This window comes from Elgaria multicarinata, chromosome 4 (assembly GCF_023053635.1).
Source record: "Elgaria multicarinata webbii isolate HBS135686 ecotype San Diego chromosome 4, rElgMul1.1.pri, whole genome shotgun sequence".
NCBI classification, from domain to species: Eukaryota; Metazoa; Chordata; class Lepidosauria; order Squamata; family Anguidae; genus Elgaria; species Elgaria multicarinata.
Window position 1 is genome coordinate 148129452 of NC_086174.1, and position 17567 is coordinate 148147018.

At 40.0% G+C, this 17567-nt stretch overlaps 1 protein-coding gene across 4 annotated transcripts in view; it reads right to left on the reverse strand.

The window, feature by feature from the left end:
- KIF16B (kinesin family member 16B) overlaps window positions 1-17338 on the reverse strand; it is a 183976-nt gene extending 166638 nt beyond the window's left edge. For 3 of the 4 annotated variants that reach the window (XM_063125353.1, XM_063125354.1, XM_063125352.1), the window contains exon 1: window positions 17236-17337. In XM_063125353.1, coding sequence (XP_062981423.1) covers window positions 17236-17282 — 47 coding nt within the window. In that variant the 5' untranslated portion in view covers window positions 17283-17337. Of the gene's footprint in view, window positions 1-17235 lie in introns of all 4 variants that reach the window. The other variant, XM_063125356.1, reaches the window with a different exon arrangement.
- Between the last annotated feature and the right edge of the window lie 229 nt (window positions 17339-17567).

Genomic DNA, 17567 nt, shown 5'->3' on the forward strand with positions numbered 1-17567 from the left:
TTTCCTTCCAATAAAATACAGCAGAAAAGTTGTCCAAATATGAATGATTAACCTATTAAACTGAAGATAGATAATTATGAAATTGTTGCAAGGTGACAACAATTCGAGCAGCTACTAAACCTAAATGTGATGGGAGAAATCATGCCTCTTTTTGTCCCGAACAATCCCTTCCACATCTGGTTCAATATTTCCTACTTTTAATCTCAAACCTGGATCAACATCGAGCCGATTTCTCTGCTTGTTCTTCATATAACAAAATGTCGAAAATGTTTGCTCACAAAGGTATGTGGAACAAAGGGAACTAGATGTTTCAAAGCTTTTTCGCCTAACTTCTTATAATCAGGAAAAACCTTCACCCAGAATTGGTTCAGTCTATATTCTTTGAAAAATGATTTCAATGAACCATCACAAGTCACATCAACAAGTGCATCTTGCTCTTCCGCAGATAGAGTTGTTAGTTGTGCATCACCACATTCAAAAGGATGCCTTATCCATGAGTTTTCAAGATTAGGTGCAGGGAAGTAATCTCTGAAGCTAATCGCTAAATCATGCAGGTACTTTCGCGCATGACGTCATCGTCGAAGAAAACGGAGCACGGGAGACAGCGTTGTTGGTTTTTTATTAAAATGCGGACCTTTCAGAACTAATAAGTGAATGGTGCCACGGGAGAAGCATTAACCACTGACCTATGATGTGTTTCTAAGAGTATAACCAAATCAATATTTTTTTGATATAACTGTAAAACCAATCTGAAAAATTACTATTCTAAAAATGAAACCATCAACTGGTTGCAAATATTAAGATTATACCAGCAAGAATTAGTCTTTGGTAACTCTGAGTTGGGGGGGCGGAGCTTGACGGCAATGAAAGGTTAAGACTTCTTGGGAGGCTCCCAGACGGGACATTCGAGAATCTAATTATCTCGTTTAAAAAGGCATGGGTTTCTAATGAATATTAATGGAAATGCTTATGACTTCTAACTGATGGTGAAGATGTTTTTTTTCAAAGCAAAATAAGGAGTGAGGAAATTAGCCCGGTCTCCGGGCTTGTAAATCAGTTTGGTGGAGTGAAGAGACTGAAATCGAAAGTGAAGATTTGTTATTGTTGGAGCTCTTCCATCGCCTGCTGAGTTAAACTACTGTGAAATATCACTCCTTATCTGGGAAGAACGAGTAATTGGCAATAAATTCACCCATCAGAAAGCATTGAAAGAGGAAAGTTGTTTATATGCATGGAAAGAGAGACGGTGTTGGTTGTTATTCGGGACATTAAGCAATAGATATAAGCTCTATGCCGAACGTTAGAAAATTAAAAAAAAAGTTGAAAAACTTATCTGGCAGCTTCAAAAACGCCCCTCAAATCATAATCTTGCCCGTCTTGAAAAGGTGCCCACAGAAGAAGTTACACAAAGCAGTGAGAGTGGGAACGGGAGTGACAAGATGGCCGGGAAAGCTGGCAAGACGCCAACTTCTATGGACGAACTTAAGAGCTTGATATTAGGAAGCAACACAACTCTCATTAAAAAGATGGATGAATATTCAAAGAAGGCAGATAAGAGACTGGATGTGTTAACTGACAGGATTGTCCAGAATGACAGAGCTATAAAGACATTAGAAGTTGGAGTAAAATCACTGGAGAAAAGGCAAGATGTCTTTGAAAAAAGCTGTAATGTAAAATTCCAGGACCAAGAGTTAAAGCTGATCCAATTACAAGATCAAGATCGAAGATCTACACTACGAATTAAGAATTTAATTGAAGAACCAGGAGAGGACTTGAGAAAAATAATTTTGAAGTGGTTTAAAGACATGATGCCTGATCTGGAAATAAAAGACTGTGAGCTGGATAGGATTCATAGAGTGGGAGGAGTAAACTACAGAGGAGCAATTAAAGATATCCTATTGAAATTTGGCAGCTATTACAAAAAAGAGCAAGTTATGAAGAAACTGAGGTCTATGGCTCTGATAAAATACAAAGGCAGAGCAGTGCAAATCTACAACGATCTTTGTCAGCAAACACACCAATGGAGACGCTGCGTTAAGCAAATAACTGAAACATTAACGAAGAATGAAATAAAGTATGCCTGGGGTTACCCTGTTTTCTTAAGATTTTCACATGGTGGGAGGCAGCACAGAGTAACCTCTTTGGATCAGGGCAAGGAGTTGCTGAAGAGTTTGGGTTTGTTTAATGATGCAAGTCTGGAAGCTGCAGTCTGGGATGCAATAAATTTGATAAGTTGACTATGAGATAATAATACATAAAAGTTGTTAAAATATAGAGGTCTTGCCGGTCAGGCAGAGCACTGCCTTTCCCCCCCCCCTCCCTTAAAGGTAGATAACGGCCGGAGTGGTAGACTTCCGGGGATTTGGGGGTGGGAAGAGGTGGGGGGTGGGATGGGAAGGTGGGGGGTGGGATGGGAAGGTGGGGGGGTCTGATTGGGTGGCAGGGAGGGATTTGAAGGGGGTTTATGGTTTTTGTGTTTTTATGTATGTGATTATGAGTTGCAGAACACACGGGGTCGGAAAGAGTACCAAAAGGTTAAATATGGATAAGAAAATTAAAGTATCAACGCTTAATGATAAAGGTCTGGGGGCAGTCGTGAAAAGGAGGAGAATTGAACAAATGTTAAATAGAGAAGGATCTGATATTATCCTGCTGCAAGAAACACATCAGGGGTTTAATGGAGTAAATGAAATACGCACAAAATGGTCAGTTTATTATGAAAAGTCACTGGGGACATTAAAAAAAAATGGAGTGGCTATTTTGATTGCAAGAAAAAGCGGTTTTATATTAGAAACTATAAAAAAGGATGATAATGGTAAATATCTTATGATAAAGGGACAAATTGAAGGCAAAGCATATACATTAGTTAATGTTTATGCCCCCAATGAGAGACATAGAGAGTTTTATATGGAATTATTTAAAGAAATAGAAGAGTTTAAGGAGGGGTATGTTATTTTAGCTGGGGATTTTAATATGGTAATGGATAATAGATTGGACAGGTCAAACCCCACTAATGCGGAAAAGAGAAATAATATTACTATATTGAATAAATTAGTAAAAGAAAAAGATTATGTGGATTGTTGGCGTTTACTTAGTGGGGCGAATCCTGGCTTTTCTTATTACTCGCCAGTTTATCATACATACTCTAGGATAGATTATATTTTTGTTTCAAAAGAGTTTGCAACTAAGGTTTGTAAAATGGAAACGGGGTAATAAAGGTAACAGATCATGCATTGCTAACTTTAGAGTTTACAGTTAGAAAAAATTATAAAGAAGCGTTTAGGTGGAAATTAAATACAAAAATTTTGAAGTATAATAAAGTGGTAGAAAAAATGCAGAGGGAACTGTCAGAGACTTGGGAAATTAATGAGAAGGGAGGAACGACAAGGGCAGTTGTTTGGGATACCATGAAGGCAGTAGGAAGAGGGATTTGTATTAGAGAAATGTGTAATTTAAGGAGGCAACAGTTTGCAGCGCAGGAAAAGTTGGAGGTAGAGATTAAGAAGTTGGAGAAAGACTATTGGCAATTTAAAAATAAACATAAATTAATAGAAATACAAGCAAAGAAAAGAGAATTAGAAAATATAAACCTGGAGGAAGTTCAGAAAAATTTAATTTATATGAAAAGGGAGTATTTTGAAAATAGCAATAAAAATTCTAGACTGCTAGCCAGACTCACTTCTAGCAAAGGAGATCGTTACCTTGTCGCGGTGCTGGAGCTTGAGCACCTCAAGGATGCCATGAGCTAAACTGTGAAGGGACACCCAAGACGGGAAGGTCATGGTAGAGAGGTCAGACTAAATACGATCCCTGGGGAAGGTAATGGCAACCCACCCCAGTACTCTTGCCATGAAAACTAAATGGATCAGTACAACCAGAGATATGTCAGTATACCATCGGAAGATGGGACCCCCAGGTCGGAAGATGGTCAAAATGCTACTGGGGAGGAACAGAGGATAAGTTCAACTAGCCCCAGACATGATGACGCAGCTAGCTCAAAGCCGAAAGGACGGCTAGCGGCCGACGGTGCTGGTGGTGAACGACGATTCCGATGTTCTAAAGGTCAACACACCATAGGAACCTGGAATGTAAGATCTATGAGCCAGGGCAAATTGGACATGGTTATTGGCGAGATGTCAAGATTAAATATAGATATATTGGGTGTCAGCGAACTGAAATGGACCGGAATGGGCCACTTCACATCAGATCAGCACCAGATCTACTACTGTGGACAAGAGGATCACAGAAGAAACGGAGTAGCCTTCATAATTAATAATAAAGTGGCTAAAGCAGTGCTTAGATACAATCCAAAAAACGATAGAATGATCTCAATTCGAATTCAGGGTAAGCCATTTAACATCACAGTGATCCAAATATATGCCCCAACCACAGATGCTGAAGAAGCAGAAGTAGATCAGTTCTATGAGGATCTGCAGCACCTACTGGATAATACACCAAAAAGATGTTATTTTCGTTACAGGAGACTGGAACGCTAAGGTGGGCAGTCAAATGACATCTGGAATTACAGGTAAGCATGGTCTAGGAGAACAAAATGAAGCGGGACATAGGCTGATAGAATTCTGCCAGGACAACTCACTGTGCATAACAAACACTCTCTTCCAACAACCAAAAAGACGGCTTTATACATGGACTTCACCAGATGGCCGACACCGAAATCAGTTTGACTACATCCTTTGCAGCCAAAGGTGGCGGACATCTATACAGACAGTAAAAACAAGACCTGGAGCTGACTGTAGTTCAGATCACGAACTTCTTATTGCACAATTTAGAATAAAACTAAAGAGAATAGGGAAGGCCCACAGATCAGTTAGATACGAGCTCACTAATATTCCTAATGAATATGCAGTGGAAGTGAAGAACAGATTTAAGGGACTAGATTTAGTAGATAGGGTCCCGGAAGAACTATGGACAGAAGTTCGCAACATTGTCCAAGAGGTGGCAACAAAAAACGTCCCAAAGAAAAAGAAAACCAAGAAGGCAAGATGGCTGTCTGCTGAGACACTGGAAGTAGCCCAAGAAAGAAGGAAAGCAAAAGGCAACAGTGATAGGGGGAGATATGCCCAATTAAATGCAAAATTCCAGAGGTTAGCCAGAAGAGATAAGGAATTATTTTTAAACAAGCAATGTGCAGAAGTGGAAGAAGACAATAGAATAGGAAGGACAAGAGACCTCTTCCAGAAAATTAGAAACATCGGAGGTAAATTCCAGGCAAAAATGGGTATGATCAAAAACAAAGATGGCAAGGACCTAACAGAAACAGAAGAGATCAAGAAAAGGTGGCAAGAATATACAGAAGATCTGTATAGGAAGGATAATAATATCGGGGATAGCTCAGATGGTGTGGTCAGTGAGTTAGAGCCAGACATCCTGAAGAGTGAGGTCGAATGGGCCTTAAGAAGCATTGCTAATAACAAGGCAGCAGGAGACGACGGTATCCCAGCTGAACTGTTTAAAATATTGCAAGATGATGCTGTCAAGGTGATGCATGCCATATGCCAGCAAAAAAATCAACTTATATCCCCATACCAAAAAAGGGAAACACTAAAGAATGTTCCAACTATCAGACAGTGGCACTTATTTCACATGCCAGCAAGGTAATGCTCAAGATCCTGCAAGGTAGACTCCAGCAATTCATGGAGCGAGAATTGCCAGATGTACAAGCTGGGTTTAGAAAAGGCAGAGGAACTAGAGACCAAATTGCCAATATCCGCTGGATAATGGAGAAAGCCAGGGAGTTCCAGAAAAACATCTATTTCTGTTTTATCGACTATTCTAAAGCCTTTGACTGTGTGGATCATAACAAACTGTGGCAAGTTCTTGGTGGTATGGGGATACCAAGTCATCTTGTCTGCCTCCTGAGGAATCTGTATAATGAACAAGTAGCAACGGTAAGAACAGACCACGGAACAACAGACTGGTTTAAGATTGGGAAAGGAGTACGGCAGGGTTGTATACTCTCACCTTATCTATTTAACTTGTATGCAGAACACATCATGCAACGTGCTGGGCTTGACGAATCCAAGGCTGGAGTTAAAATTGCAGGAAGAAACATTAACAACCTCAGATATGCAGATGACACCACTTTGATGGCTGAAAGTGAGGAGGAACTGAGGAGCCTTATGATGAAGGTGAAAGAAGAAAGTGCAAAAGTTGGGTTGCAGTTAAACCTCAAAAAAACCAAGATTATGGCAACTAGCTTGATTGATAACTGGCAAATAGAGGGAGAAAACGTGGAGGCAGTGACAGACTTTGTATTTCTGGGCGCAAAGATTACTGCAGACGCTGACTGCAGCCAGGAAATCAGAAGACGTTTACTTCTTGGGAGGAGAGCAATGACAAATCTTGATAAAATAGTTAAGAGCAGAGACACCACACTGACAACAAAGGTCCGCATAGTTAAAGCAATGGTATTCCCCGTAGTAACCTATGGCTGCGAGAGCTGGACCATAAGGAAGGCTGAGCGAAGGAAGATAGATGCTTTTGAACTGTGGTGTTGGAGGAAAATTCTGAGAGTGCCGTGGACTGCAAGAATAATAAAGATCAAACCAGTCCATACTCCAGGAAATAAAGCCAGACTGCTCACTTGAGGGAATGGTATTAAAGGCAAAACTGAAGTAGTTTGGCCACATAATGAGAAGACAGGATACCCTGGAGAAGAGGCTGATGCTAGGGAAAGTGGAAGGCAAAAGGAAGAGGGGCCGACCAAGGGCAAGATGGATGGATGATATTCTGGAGGTGACAGACTTGACCTTGGGGAAGATGGGGGTGGCGACAGCCGACAGAAAGCTCTGGCGTGGGATGGTCCATGAAGTCACGAAGAGTCGGAAACGACTGAACGAATAAACAACAACAAAGCCAGACTCACACAAAAGGAAAAAGCTAGGAATGGGATAGGAATAGTGAAAGATAAACAAGGGAATTATTGTCATATAATGAAGGGCAAAATAAAAAAAATTCAAGAATTTTATCAAGAATTATATAAGGGAAAGGATATCCAAAAAAAGAAGTTGGAAGCTTATATAGAAAAGTATATAAAGAAGGGAATAAAAATAGAACATAAAGAGTTAATGGAGAAGGTAATAACTCAAAGAGAAATTGAGAATTTGAAAGTGGGTAAATCACCTGGGGTAGATGGTTTAGGACCGGAATATTATAAGGTTTTTAAAACCTTCTTAGTACCCAAATTATTGAAGCTGTACAACTCCATATTGGAAGGAGAGAGGACACCAGAATCATGGGAACATTCATTAATAATTTTAATTCCAAAACCAGATAAAGATTTGACTGTCCCTGATTCATATAGACCTATTTCATTAATAAATCAAGATGCTAAACATTTTTCAACTATTTTAGCAAAGCGGTTGAATAAATTTATAGCTGAATGTATAGGGGAAGAACAATGTGGATTTGTAGCAGGAAGACAAATGCATAATTTAGTGGGAAGAGTCTTAAATGTAATACAGGTGATAAAAAAAGTCTAAAATTAAAGCAGGAATCTTGGCATTGGATATTTTCAAGGCTTTTGATTGTGTGAGCTGGCAAGCTTTAAAGATTGTTTTAAATAAAATGGGATTTGGAAATAAATTTAAAGCTATAATAGAACAGTTGTACTCTCAAAATACAGCCGTAGTAGTAGTGAATGACGGAGTTACGGACAAGGTACGACTAGCCAGAGGGACAAGACAAGGATGTCCACTCTCGCCGGTCCTGTTTGTAATGGTTATGGAATTATTGGCGAATGCAATAAGAGATGATGGGGAGATAGAAGGAATAGGTGGTATTAAAAGAATAAAACTGAATATGTTTGCAGATGATACTTTGTTAACTATTAAAAATCCAATAGGAAATATGGGAAGAATTAAACAGCAATTGAGAGAATTTGAGGAAATTACTGGGTTAAGAAAAAAATGGTCCAAATCAGAGATGATGCTATTTAATTATACTAAAAAGGAAGAGAAGGACTGGGAAGAAAAGGGAAGAGAAATGAGAGTTAAGGAACAGATTAGATATTTGGGAATTAAAATTACACAAAATTTAGAGAGTTTAGAAAAAGAGAATTTAAATAGTTTAAAAAAAGAGATTTTAGTAAAATTGGAAAAATATAAAAGATTAAATTTATCCTGGTTTGGAAGAATAGCATTAATAAAAATGAAGATTTTAGCAAAGATTAATTTTATGTTTAGGATGTTACCAATAAAAATTTCAGAATCAGAGATAAAAAGTTGGCAAAATATCATAATTATTGTAATGGAGATAAGAAAGCGAAGGTAAATAAGAATAAATGGTATTTAAGTCAAAAAAAGGGAGGATTGGGTCTCCCAAATATTAACCTATATTACGTAGCTAATAGGCTAAGACATATTGTGGAGGAATAGAAGAATTAGATTGGATGGATGATAAAACTACAAGTAATATAGAGATTAATTTGGAAAATGTATTTTTTAGGGAAGGGAAAAAAATGGGTTGAAAGTATAGGTAATACACTCTTGAGGTTTCACTGGGAAATTTGGAGTAAATACAAAGGCGAGTTGCTCCCGAGCAACTCACCTTTATCACCGGTAATAAGAATTTCCCGGAGGAATTAAAGAGTAGATTAAGTAAAGTTTTAATAGAAAAAATAAAATGAAACTAAGGGAATGGTTAAGAGAAATGAATACAAGAGAGGATATGGAAGAGGCTTTAAAAGATATAAAATTAACTTGGTTAAATTATTGGCAATTAGAACAGTGGACCAAAAAGTGAGTAAGAGAAAATGGAGATGGTAGAGAACTGACGAAGTTTGAGGAATTAATAGTTAAGAAAGAAAATGATAAGGGAAAAAGAACAGTGTCAAAAGGGTTAATGAGTGAAATATATAGAATACTGTTGGAGAAAGGGTCGATGGATAGTTCAGGTAAAATGGTTTGGGAGACAGACTTGAATGTACAAATAGGACAACAGTGCTGGGAGGGACTATGGAAACAAAGAGTGTTGAGAAACACGTCAGTAAGAATAAAAGAGAATTACTTTAAAATTATATGGAGGTGGTACCTAACCCCGGTTAGATTAAATAAGATAAATAATCAGCACTCAGCAAATTGTTGGAGAGGATGTGGGGGGAAAGGAACGTATTTACATATGTGGTGGGAATGCAAATATGTTCAAAAATTGTGGAAGATGGTGTTTTTGGAGATTGAAGAAATTGTGGGAATGAAGATAGAATGAACACCAAAAGTTGCATTACTGTCACTATTTGAAGATTTAAAATGTAAAAAAGAAATTAAGGAATTGATATCGAATTTGCTGACTGCAGCAAGATTGATTGTAGCTAGGAACTGGAAGATTCAAGGGGAATATTATATTGAAGAATGGTACAAAGAAGTATGGGATATAGCTATTAATGATAAATTGACTTGTAATATTAAATGGAGAAGAGGTATAGCTAAAACAAATGATTTTGAAGGAATTTGGAAACAGTTCCTAATATTTGTGTTTTCAAAGGGAAGTGGGAAACCACCAGCAGAAGAAAGTATGAGATTTTGGAATCAGGAATGAGATCCCGAGGTGGGGGGTGCACTTATATGTTAAGTTTGATTATGTTATATAGATATGATATCGATGTTATTCAACAGTTATGTAGTATGTTGTTTTTGTTTTAATTGTAATGGTGTATGTTAAGTATTGTAGAAAATAAAAAATCTTTAAAAAAAACAACCTCTGAGTTGTGTAAAATACAGCGAGGAAGAGTGCACTTTTGTGTGGGGGGGGAGTCACACGATTAAATCAAGTCTTTCTGAGTAGTGATTTAAATCGTGATTTAAATCAAAGTGATTTAAATCAAATCCACCCTGAACAAGTGATTGTTTAATTATTTAGCATTTTACAGAACAGAAAAGCTACAGAAGTGGTGTGAGCAAGTAATCCTCTAGCACATGTTCCAGAAGAGTCACTGAGATGCTGAAGGGAGGAACCCCAGAAAGTGCACTGGTGGTTGGGAACTTTAAAGGAGGGCAAAGAGAAGAGATTTTGCCCCCATATAAACCCATATGACAAAACTTACGAACTATCACAAAAAACAACAAACTCCTCAACAATCGGTGGGTATATAGCCATCAGCAGCACTCTCAACTTTGAACAAAATCTTTATCTCTCTCACACACACAAAACAGTTTGGCTAATTAGTAGTTACCCTAATGAAATTTCAGCTTGAAGAAGCAGTTTAGCCTGGCTACTCTTTGTAATATTGTTCCGTATTCTTTGAGAAAGGGAGGAGCAGCAGAAACGGAGCATGATATGGGATCTGTCTAACCAGTTTAGCCAGTTTCCTTTATTTCCATTTCTTGATGTGGGAAGGTATTTTACCATGGTTCATTAAATTACTGACGCTGCCTTGTATCCATCTCTTTAGGATTATCTTTTGTTGAAGCAGTAAGTTGAACCTGATGGGCTCAACAGATCTGTCACAGTGATTCAAGCCCGAATGTTTCTTAGGGACAGTACCACAGATTATGGTGCCTCTCAGACATTACTTAAATTAATACATGAAGACCACTGCAGGAGAGCAAAAATGTAATCCTACGAGCAGTGATGTGAGTTAATCTGAATTAGGTTAATTTGCGTAGGGTCTATTGCATAAGAACATTTTCAGTATGGACTGGGAAATTTTGGAATCCAAATTAGGTTAATTTGCATAAGGTTGTTTTTTACAGGAAACTTTGCAGTTTGCATCAGAATATTTCTGATATTTCCCTAGAGCAAGGATGGACAACTTGTGGTTCTTCCAATGTTTTAGCCTACAATTCTCATCATCCCTCACCATTGGCTATGCTGGCCAGAGGTAATGGGATCTATAGGTCAAAATATCTGGAGTGCAACATGTTACCTACCTCTGCCCTAGAGCGATCTAATTTATCATGTTTATTTTCCTTGTATTTAATAAACAGCAAATCTAAAAGAAAAGTACCCTATTTAAAAAAAATTGTCCCAAAATGTCTCAAATATTTGATCTGAAATAGTTGAGGAAAAAGATTAAAGCACACTTAAATGTGATTTAAATGTTATATTATATAGATTATTTTATTGGAATACATGTAAAAACATAAAGACAAGAGCATGTACTTCCCTTACATTGTTTAAATATAAGAAAAAATGTAGGTACTAAAACTGTTTGCACACTAATTCATTTTAGCAACCCAAAGTACTGGGTTGATATGCTGACAACCAAATATTGAGTTTGTTCTGACTTTACACTGTTGGTTTTGCCCTACCCTGTGCCTGTTTACACTTCCCTGTGCCTGTTTGCATTCTCCTTCCCTCTTTATTGTTTACTACAACTTATTAGATTGTAAGCCTATGCGGCAGGGTCTTGTTATTTACTGTGTTATCTGTACAGCACCATGTACATTGATGGTGCTATATAAATAAATAATAAAAATAAAAATAATAATAATAATAATAATAATAATAATAATAATAATAATAACAACTATTTCAACAGTGTTCAACCCTCTTCCACTAAGGTTGTTGGGGCACCTTTTTTTGCTGTCACTATTTATTAGTTCCATTTCACTCTGAGATATATATATGTGTGTGTGTGTGTGTGTGTGTGTGTGTGTGTGTGTGTGTGTGTATCTCAATGACATATCCTCTCACCTACAATCCGCCCCGCAAACTCAGGTCCTCTGGGAAGAATTTACTTCAGCCAGCCAAAACTAGATTGACAACTGTTACCCAGAGGACCTTCTCTTCTGCTGCTCCCAGACTGTGGAATGGCCTGCCGGAGGAGACACCTCAACTTAATAGTCTATTAGCATTTAAGAAAGCAATTAAGACTGATCTCTTCCGGCAGGCCTATCCGGTGGAATTTTAGGATGTTTTTAGAATGTTTTAAAAATGTATGTTATGTTTTAATTCAGTTTTATGTATTTTATATTTGCTGCTGTTCCCCGCCTTGATCAGAATGGAGAGGTGGGTAAGAAATAAATTTATTATTATTATTATTATTATTATTATTATTAGGTAGGGATTTTAAATCTATATTAATCTTTGCACTGCTGCTCAGTTTTATCCTGGTTGTGCTTTTATATTGTACTTGTATACTGTGTTTTTATACTGTTGTTTGTTTTATACTTTGAATTGTTTTCATGGTTTTAATTTTTGTGAACCGTCCAGACAGCTTCGGCTATTGGACGGTATAGAAATGCAGTAAAATTAATTAATTGATTGATTGATTAATAAAGGAGGCAAGAGTCCTGACACACGTTTCTGGCTGCTAAACAATTATTTGGTGAGTTGGGAAATGTACATCCAAATTGAAGTAATTTGAACACTCTAAGGTGCTATATAATACTATATAAAAGTATTACTATTACTATTATTATTATTATTATTATTATTATGACCTACATTATCCAAAAGGATGTATTGCATAACAAATAACATCTTGTTTTTGGCAGGTAAGATTTCTGTAGAAAGCAGGGCAGCACTCTAATGTATGCATTCTGCAGATAATTTCAGTGCTTCAGGTAACCTCAACCTGACTCTTTTTCTTCCCATTTTCCATAATTTTTGAACAAGGGAGATGTGAATTACGGGACTGATGGCTCCATGCTTCTGCCAAATTAGATTTATGCTCGTACTTCACTTTTATCCTACTGTTCCTTCAAGGGGCTGATGATTAACTCCTTGAGTTCCCAAAAATTTCTTATTAGAGAACCAAACCTGCTTATCTGTATTTTGAATCTTTGTATTGCTGCTCAGTTTTATTCTGGTTGTACTTTTATATTGTGTTTTTACATTGTGGTTTAAGTTTTATACTTTAAATTGTACTCACGGTTTTGATATTTGTGAGCCGCACAGAGACCTTCTGCTATTGGGCAGCATAGGAATGCAATAAATAAATAAACAGCTCCAGTAACATCATGAGCATCATGTGCCTTCCATTTGCAGAAAGTTCAGCAATACAGGATTAGTCATGCTTCCTTCCAAAGGAAGACAGAGATCACTGAGCATAAAGATTTCAGAATGGAGGATGGAATGATTTAAATCAGCACAGTAAAATGTTGATTTAAATCAAGTTTCCCATTTCAACATTTCCTGAATAATGGTCCAAATACGACCACTAAACCATGCTAATTCACAATTAAACAGAGCAGTATATACACTGTTTCATTCTTACAAGCAGGCTTTGCATCTCACTGCATCTATTTTGCATACTGAACTTTTTATGTACAGAGGGAATGTTTTTAAAACATTTCTATGCAAGGTCTTCTTATAAGAAGCACCAATGACAGTTTGAGGTTATATGTACGGAAATATAGAGTAAAGTCCTACTTAGAACAGACCCACTGAAATGAATGGGACTGGAGTTAGTCTTGGCTAACAAGCCCCATTCATTTCAATGGATCTACTCTTAGGGCTTTAGTTGGATTCTACACAAAGTAACACAGCAGCAGTAATTGTAGTAATAGTTTTATTGTTTAGCTACAACCCAAAACAAATACAGAAGGAATATTCACAGGCAAGCAACAAATTCAGCTCTTAATTTCTTGGTTGCCAGTGCAAATACTTCAAGGACCATCTCTGCCAGTATGAACCTACCCAGTCCCTGAAGTTGGCTTCAGAGGCCCTTCTCTATATACCCTCTCCAAGAGAAGTGGGCAGGGGGGCAATTCAGGAATGGCCCAGGTGTTTATAGAACACTCTCCCCAAGGAAGCTCATCTAGTGCCAGCAATATCATCTTTTCAGTGTCAGACAAACACATACTTATTTCTGATTTTTTTTAAAAAAAACACAACCCACTGCTTTATTGTCTGTCTTAACTCTCCACTAGAGGCATTCAAGATGCAGCTGGACAGCCATCTGTCAGGGATGCTTTAAGGTGGATTCCTGCATTGAGCAGGGGGTTGGACTCGATGGCCTTATCGGCCCCTTTCAACTCAACTCTTCTGTGATTCTACCTTGCTTGGCCCAGCTCCACCACTACATAACCACAAAAAAACAATCCTCTCTAGCCTCTGTCTTTGCACATATAACTTTTGTCAAAGAAAAAGAAACTGAAAGCTCAGAAGAAGCAAGAGCAGGTACTTAGGCTGGCCATTCTCATGAGATGAAAACTGAAATGAATACCCATGTTTGATTGGTAGGTAATTCAATATGTGTGAGTGTGGCAGAGCCATTAAGAACACAATCCTATTGAATCTGTTGTTGATACTTGTAAGAATTCAGAAGCTTACAAGCATCCATTCCAGAGCAAGAGGAGCTATGGAGGCGATCTTCACCTCCGCACTACCCCCACTCTGCAATTTAGCTAGACAGGCATTTTCACCCATCTAGTTGAGGCATCAGGGAAGGGGAAGAAAGGAGTCTGGGGCCATGGCTAGACCAGGCCTATATCCTGGGATTGTCCCAGGATCATCCCTGTGCATCCAAATGACACACACGGGATTCCAGGAGCAGGCAGGGATGATCCCTCCATTTGCCTGGGATAATCATAGAATCAAAGAATAGCAGAGTTGGAAGGGGCCTACAAGGCCATCGAGTCCAACCCCCTGCTCAATGCAGGAATCCACCCTAAAGCATCCCTGACAGATGCTTGTCCAGCTGCCTCTTGAATGCCTCTAGTGTGGGAGAGCCCACAACCTCCCTAGGTAACTGATTCTATTGTCGTACTGCTGTAACAGTCAGGAAGTTTTTCCTGATGTCCAGCTGGAATCTGGATTCCTTTATCTTGAGCCCGTTATTCCGTGTCCTGCACTCTGGGAGGATCAAGAAGAGATCCTGGCCCCCCTCTGTGTGACAACCTTTTAAGTATTTGAAGAGTGCTATCATGTCTCCCCTCAATCTTCTCTTCTCCAGGCTAAACAGGCCCAGTTCTTTCAGTCTCTCTTCATAGGGCTTTGTTTCCAGACCCCTGATCATCCTGGTTGCCCTCCTCTGAACACGCTCCAGCTTGTCTGCGTCCTTCTTGAATTGTTTTAGCCCAGAACTGGACACAATACTCTAGATGAGGCCTAACCAGGGCTGAATAGAGAGGAACCAGTACCTCACTATTCGGCCCTGCAATCCTTAGGTCCAGCTAAGGCCTGGGAAGACCTCTGGATTTAGCCTAACCTAGCTTCCCCTATCCCCTCCCCTCCCACCAACATACCCCTTTCCTTTCCCTTCAAGGTCACTTTTGCGACATCAGAGAGGCAGGCAGCGCAATTCTCTTTGCACTGGCTGTGAGGGGGAGGAAACACGGAGCTCAGACTCCTGGGTCCAAGGTCAGAGCTCTTTCTCTGAATTTGGATCCAGAAATCCGAAATGTCCTATGGCCCACCAGATTCTGTCTAGGGCCCATAGGATTGCTCCCTAATTCCTTTTTATGAGGCTGTTAAGTGTAGATTTAGCATGTTTATGTGAGATTTAATTGTAGCTGTATTATTATTATTGTCTTAAATATGAGAGAAATATAGTATTAAATTTATGGTTTTAAAAAGTTAAATTTTAAAAATCTAATTTAAATTTTGAAATCTGGCGGTTTTGTTTCATGAAACAGCAACACTGATTTGCTCCGAACCCTGGTTCTGGATGGAGCATGCATGTCTTTTTCTCGGCGCATGTAGGAAGGGAAGAGAACGTTCCACCCATCACATTCAGAGCTGAGTCTCTGTCTTAAACAGGTCTCTGTGCCTTGGTTCACTTGTCACGGCAGCAGCTAAGAAACAAATCAGAATTACTGGGTTTGCACCTCACAAACAAGCAGAAATGGCTCACGGACTCCACTCATCCCCTCAATTCCTAGGTTAAGCAACCAGGAATTGCCGCCATGGTATGAAAACAGAGTCTTGAGTTGTATCCAACGTTAATCCTACTTACAAGCAGTCCCACTGAAATGAATGGGACGTAAGTTAGACTTTGGATATGCAACTCATTTAAGGAGACTGCCTGTCAGGCTATTTGTTTCCCCCATTTCTGCAAATGGAAGAGTGAAGGCCTTCAATAGCAGACTGCAGAGGAGCCGTGTTTGGTTGCCTGGATGCATTTTTTGCTCACCACAAAAATGAGCAATAACTGCCATTTCTCTTGTGACAAGTACAAGTTAACAACACATAAATTTTAGGGCTGCCCAGTGAAGGTCACTTCTAAACTCACCATGGGAGGAAAACTATGTGGGGAGAAGCTCACCTGTAGTATCTATCCACACAGTGAGGTTAATTTTAAGACACCTCTGGGACCCACTGATAATACCTTGTTATTAAAACTCGCCTCTCTACGTATCTCAATCCTGCTGACATGGTTCTCCCCAATGCTGACATCACATTTTAATGATATAACCAGCCACCAGGGAGCAAACATTCAGTCACCAGTATCAGTTTATATGACAGTGCAAGCTGAGGAAGAACTAAAAAGTCGTAAAACTTGCCTGGGTGGAATTTTACAGGTGGCATGATACTCAAGTTTTTCTTTAAAACAAACAAACAAACAAACAAACAAAAACACTACATGTGGGCATGTCTTTTATAGTAGTTTCTTTTGAACAGAAAATATACATTTACATTTGAATACTAGAGATATGTTTAGTAGTGTCTTCTTGTACAAGAAGAACTCTCAAATATTATAGTTTTTAAGATGTAATAGGTTATGATTCTATGAAAAACAGGCCCAAACCTTCTGTGCCTTTATCAGTTAGTTCTACATAAAACATGTGAAGATTTGGCAGGTGCACCTTTACCGTAAAGGGATACGAAAAACACACCTGATTAAGCACCCCTTCCCAACCAAGTCTTATTAGGCAAAGGAGCCTCCTTTGCCTCCCGCAGGCTCAACAGAAGCGGGAGTCGTTCGGCCATCTCGACGTCCCTCTGGGACTCCGCCAGCCGAAGCAGCGAAGTTGATCGGGCGCTCCAAGCAGCAGGCACACCCAGGTGTGGTATTGTACGCCAGCTTTCCCCAACCTGGTGCCCTCCAGATGTTTTGGACTTCCGGCTCTCAGCATTGCTGACCATAGGCCATGCTGGCTGGGTGCTGATGGGAGTTGGGAGTCCAAAACATCCGGAGGGCACCAGACTGGGGAAGGCTGATACACGGCACGAGGGAACAGGTTCAGCACCTGTGTGGGCGTGGGGACGGGCGAGGGCGACTGGGGAGGGGAGGGGAAGGGTGACTGGTGAGAGGAAGGAGGGGAGGGGCGAGGGCGACTGGGGAGGGGAGGGACACAAGCGCCCCTTCCTCGCTTTCGGGTTCTGGCTCACCTGCGGTCTATGGGCCTGACTCTGACGGCCACCTTCACCGAGGCCATGGCGCATCCCGTCCGCGAGCGACGAGCCCCCCTCGCCTGCCCCCCTCAGGGGCGCCCGCTTCCTCCGGCAGGCAGGCAGGCAGGCAGGCAGGCAGGCAGGCAGGCAGGCAGGCGCTTCCTCTGGGCTGAGCGGCTCACATCACCAGGCACGGGCCGCCTCCGCCTCCTAGGCGCTACTCCATGCTCTGGGACCGCGCCAGGATCGTCCTCCTGGCGGCCGCAGCAGCGGCGACGCCCCGCCCCTCCCCGAGCTCCGGCACCACAACACCGCCGCTACCGCACACG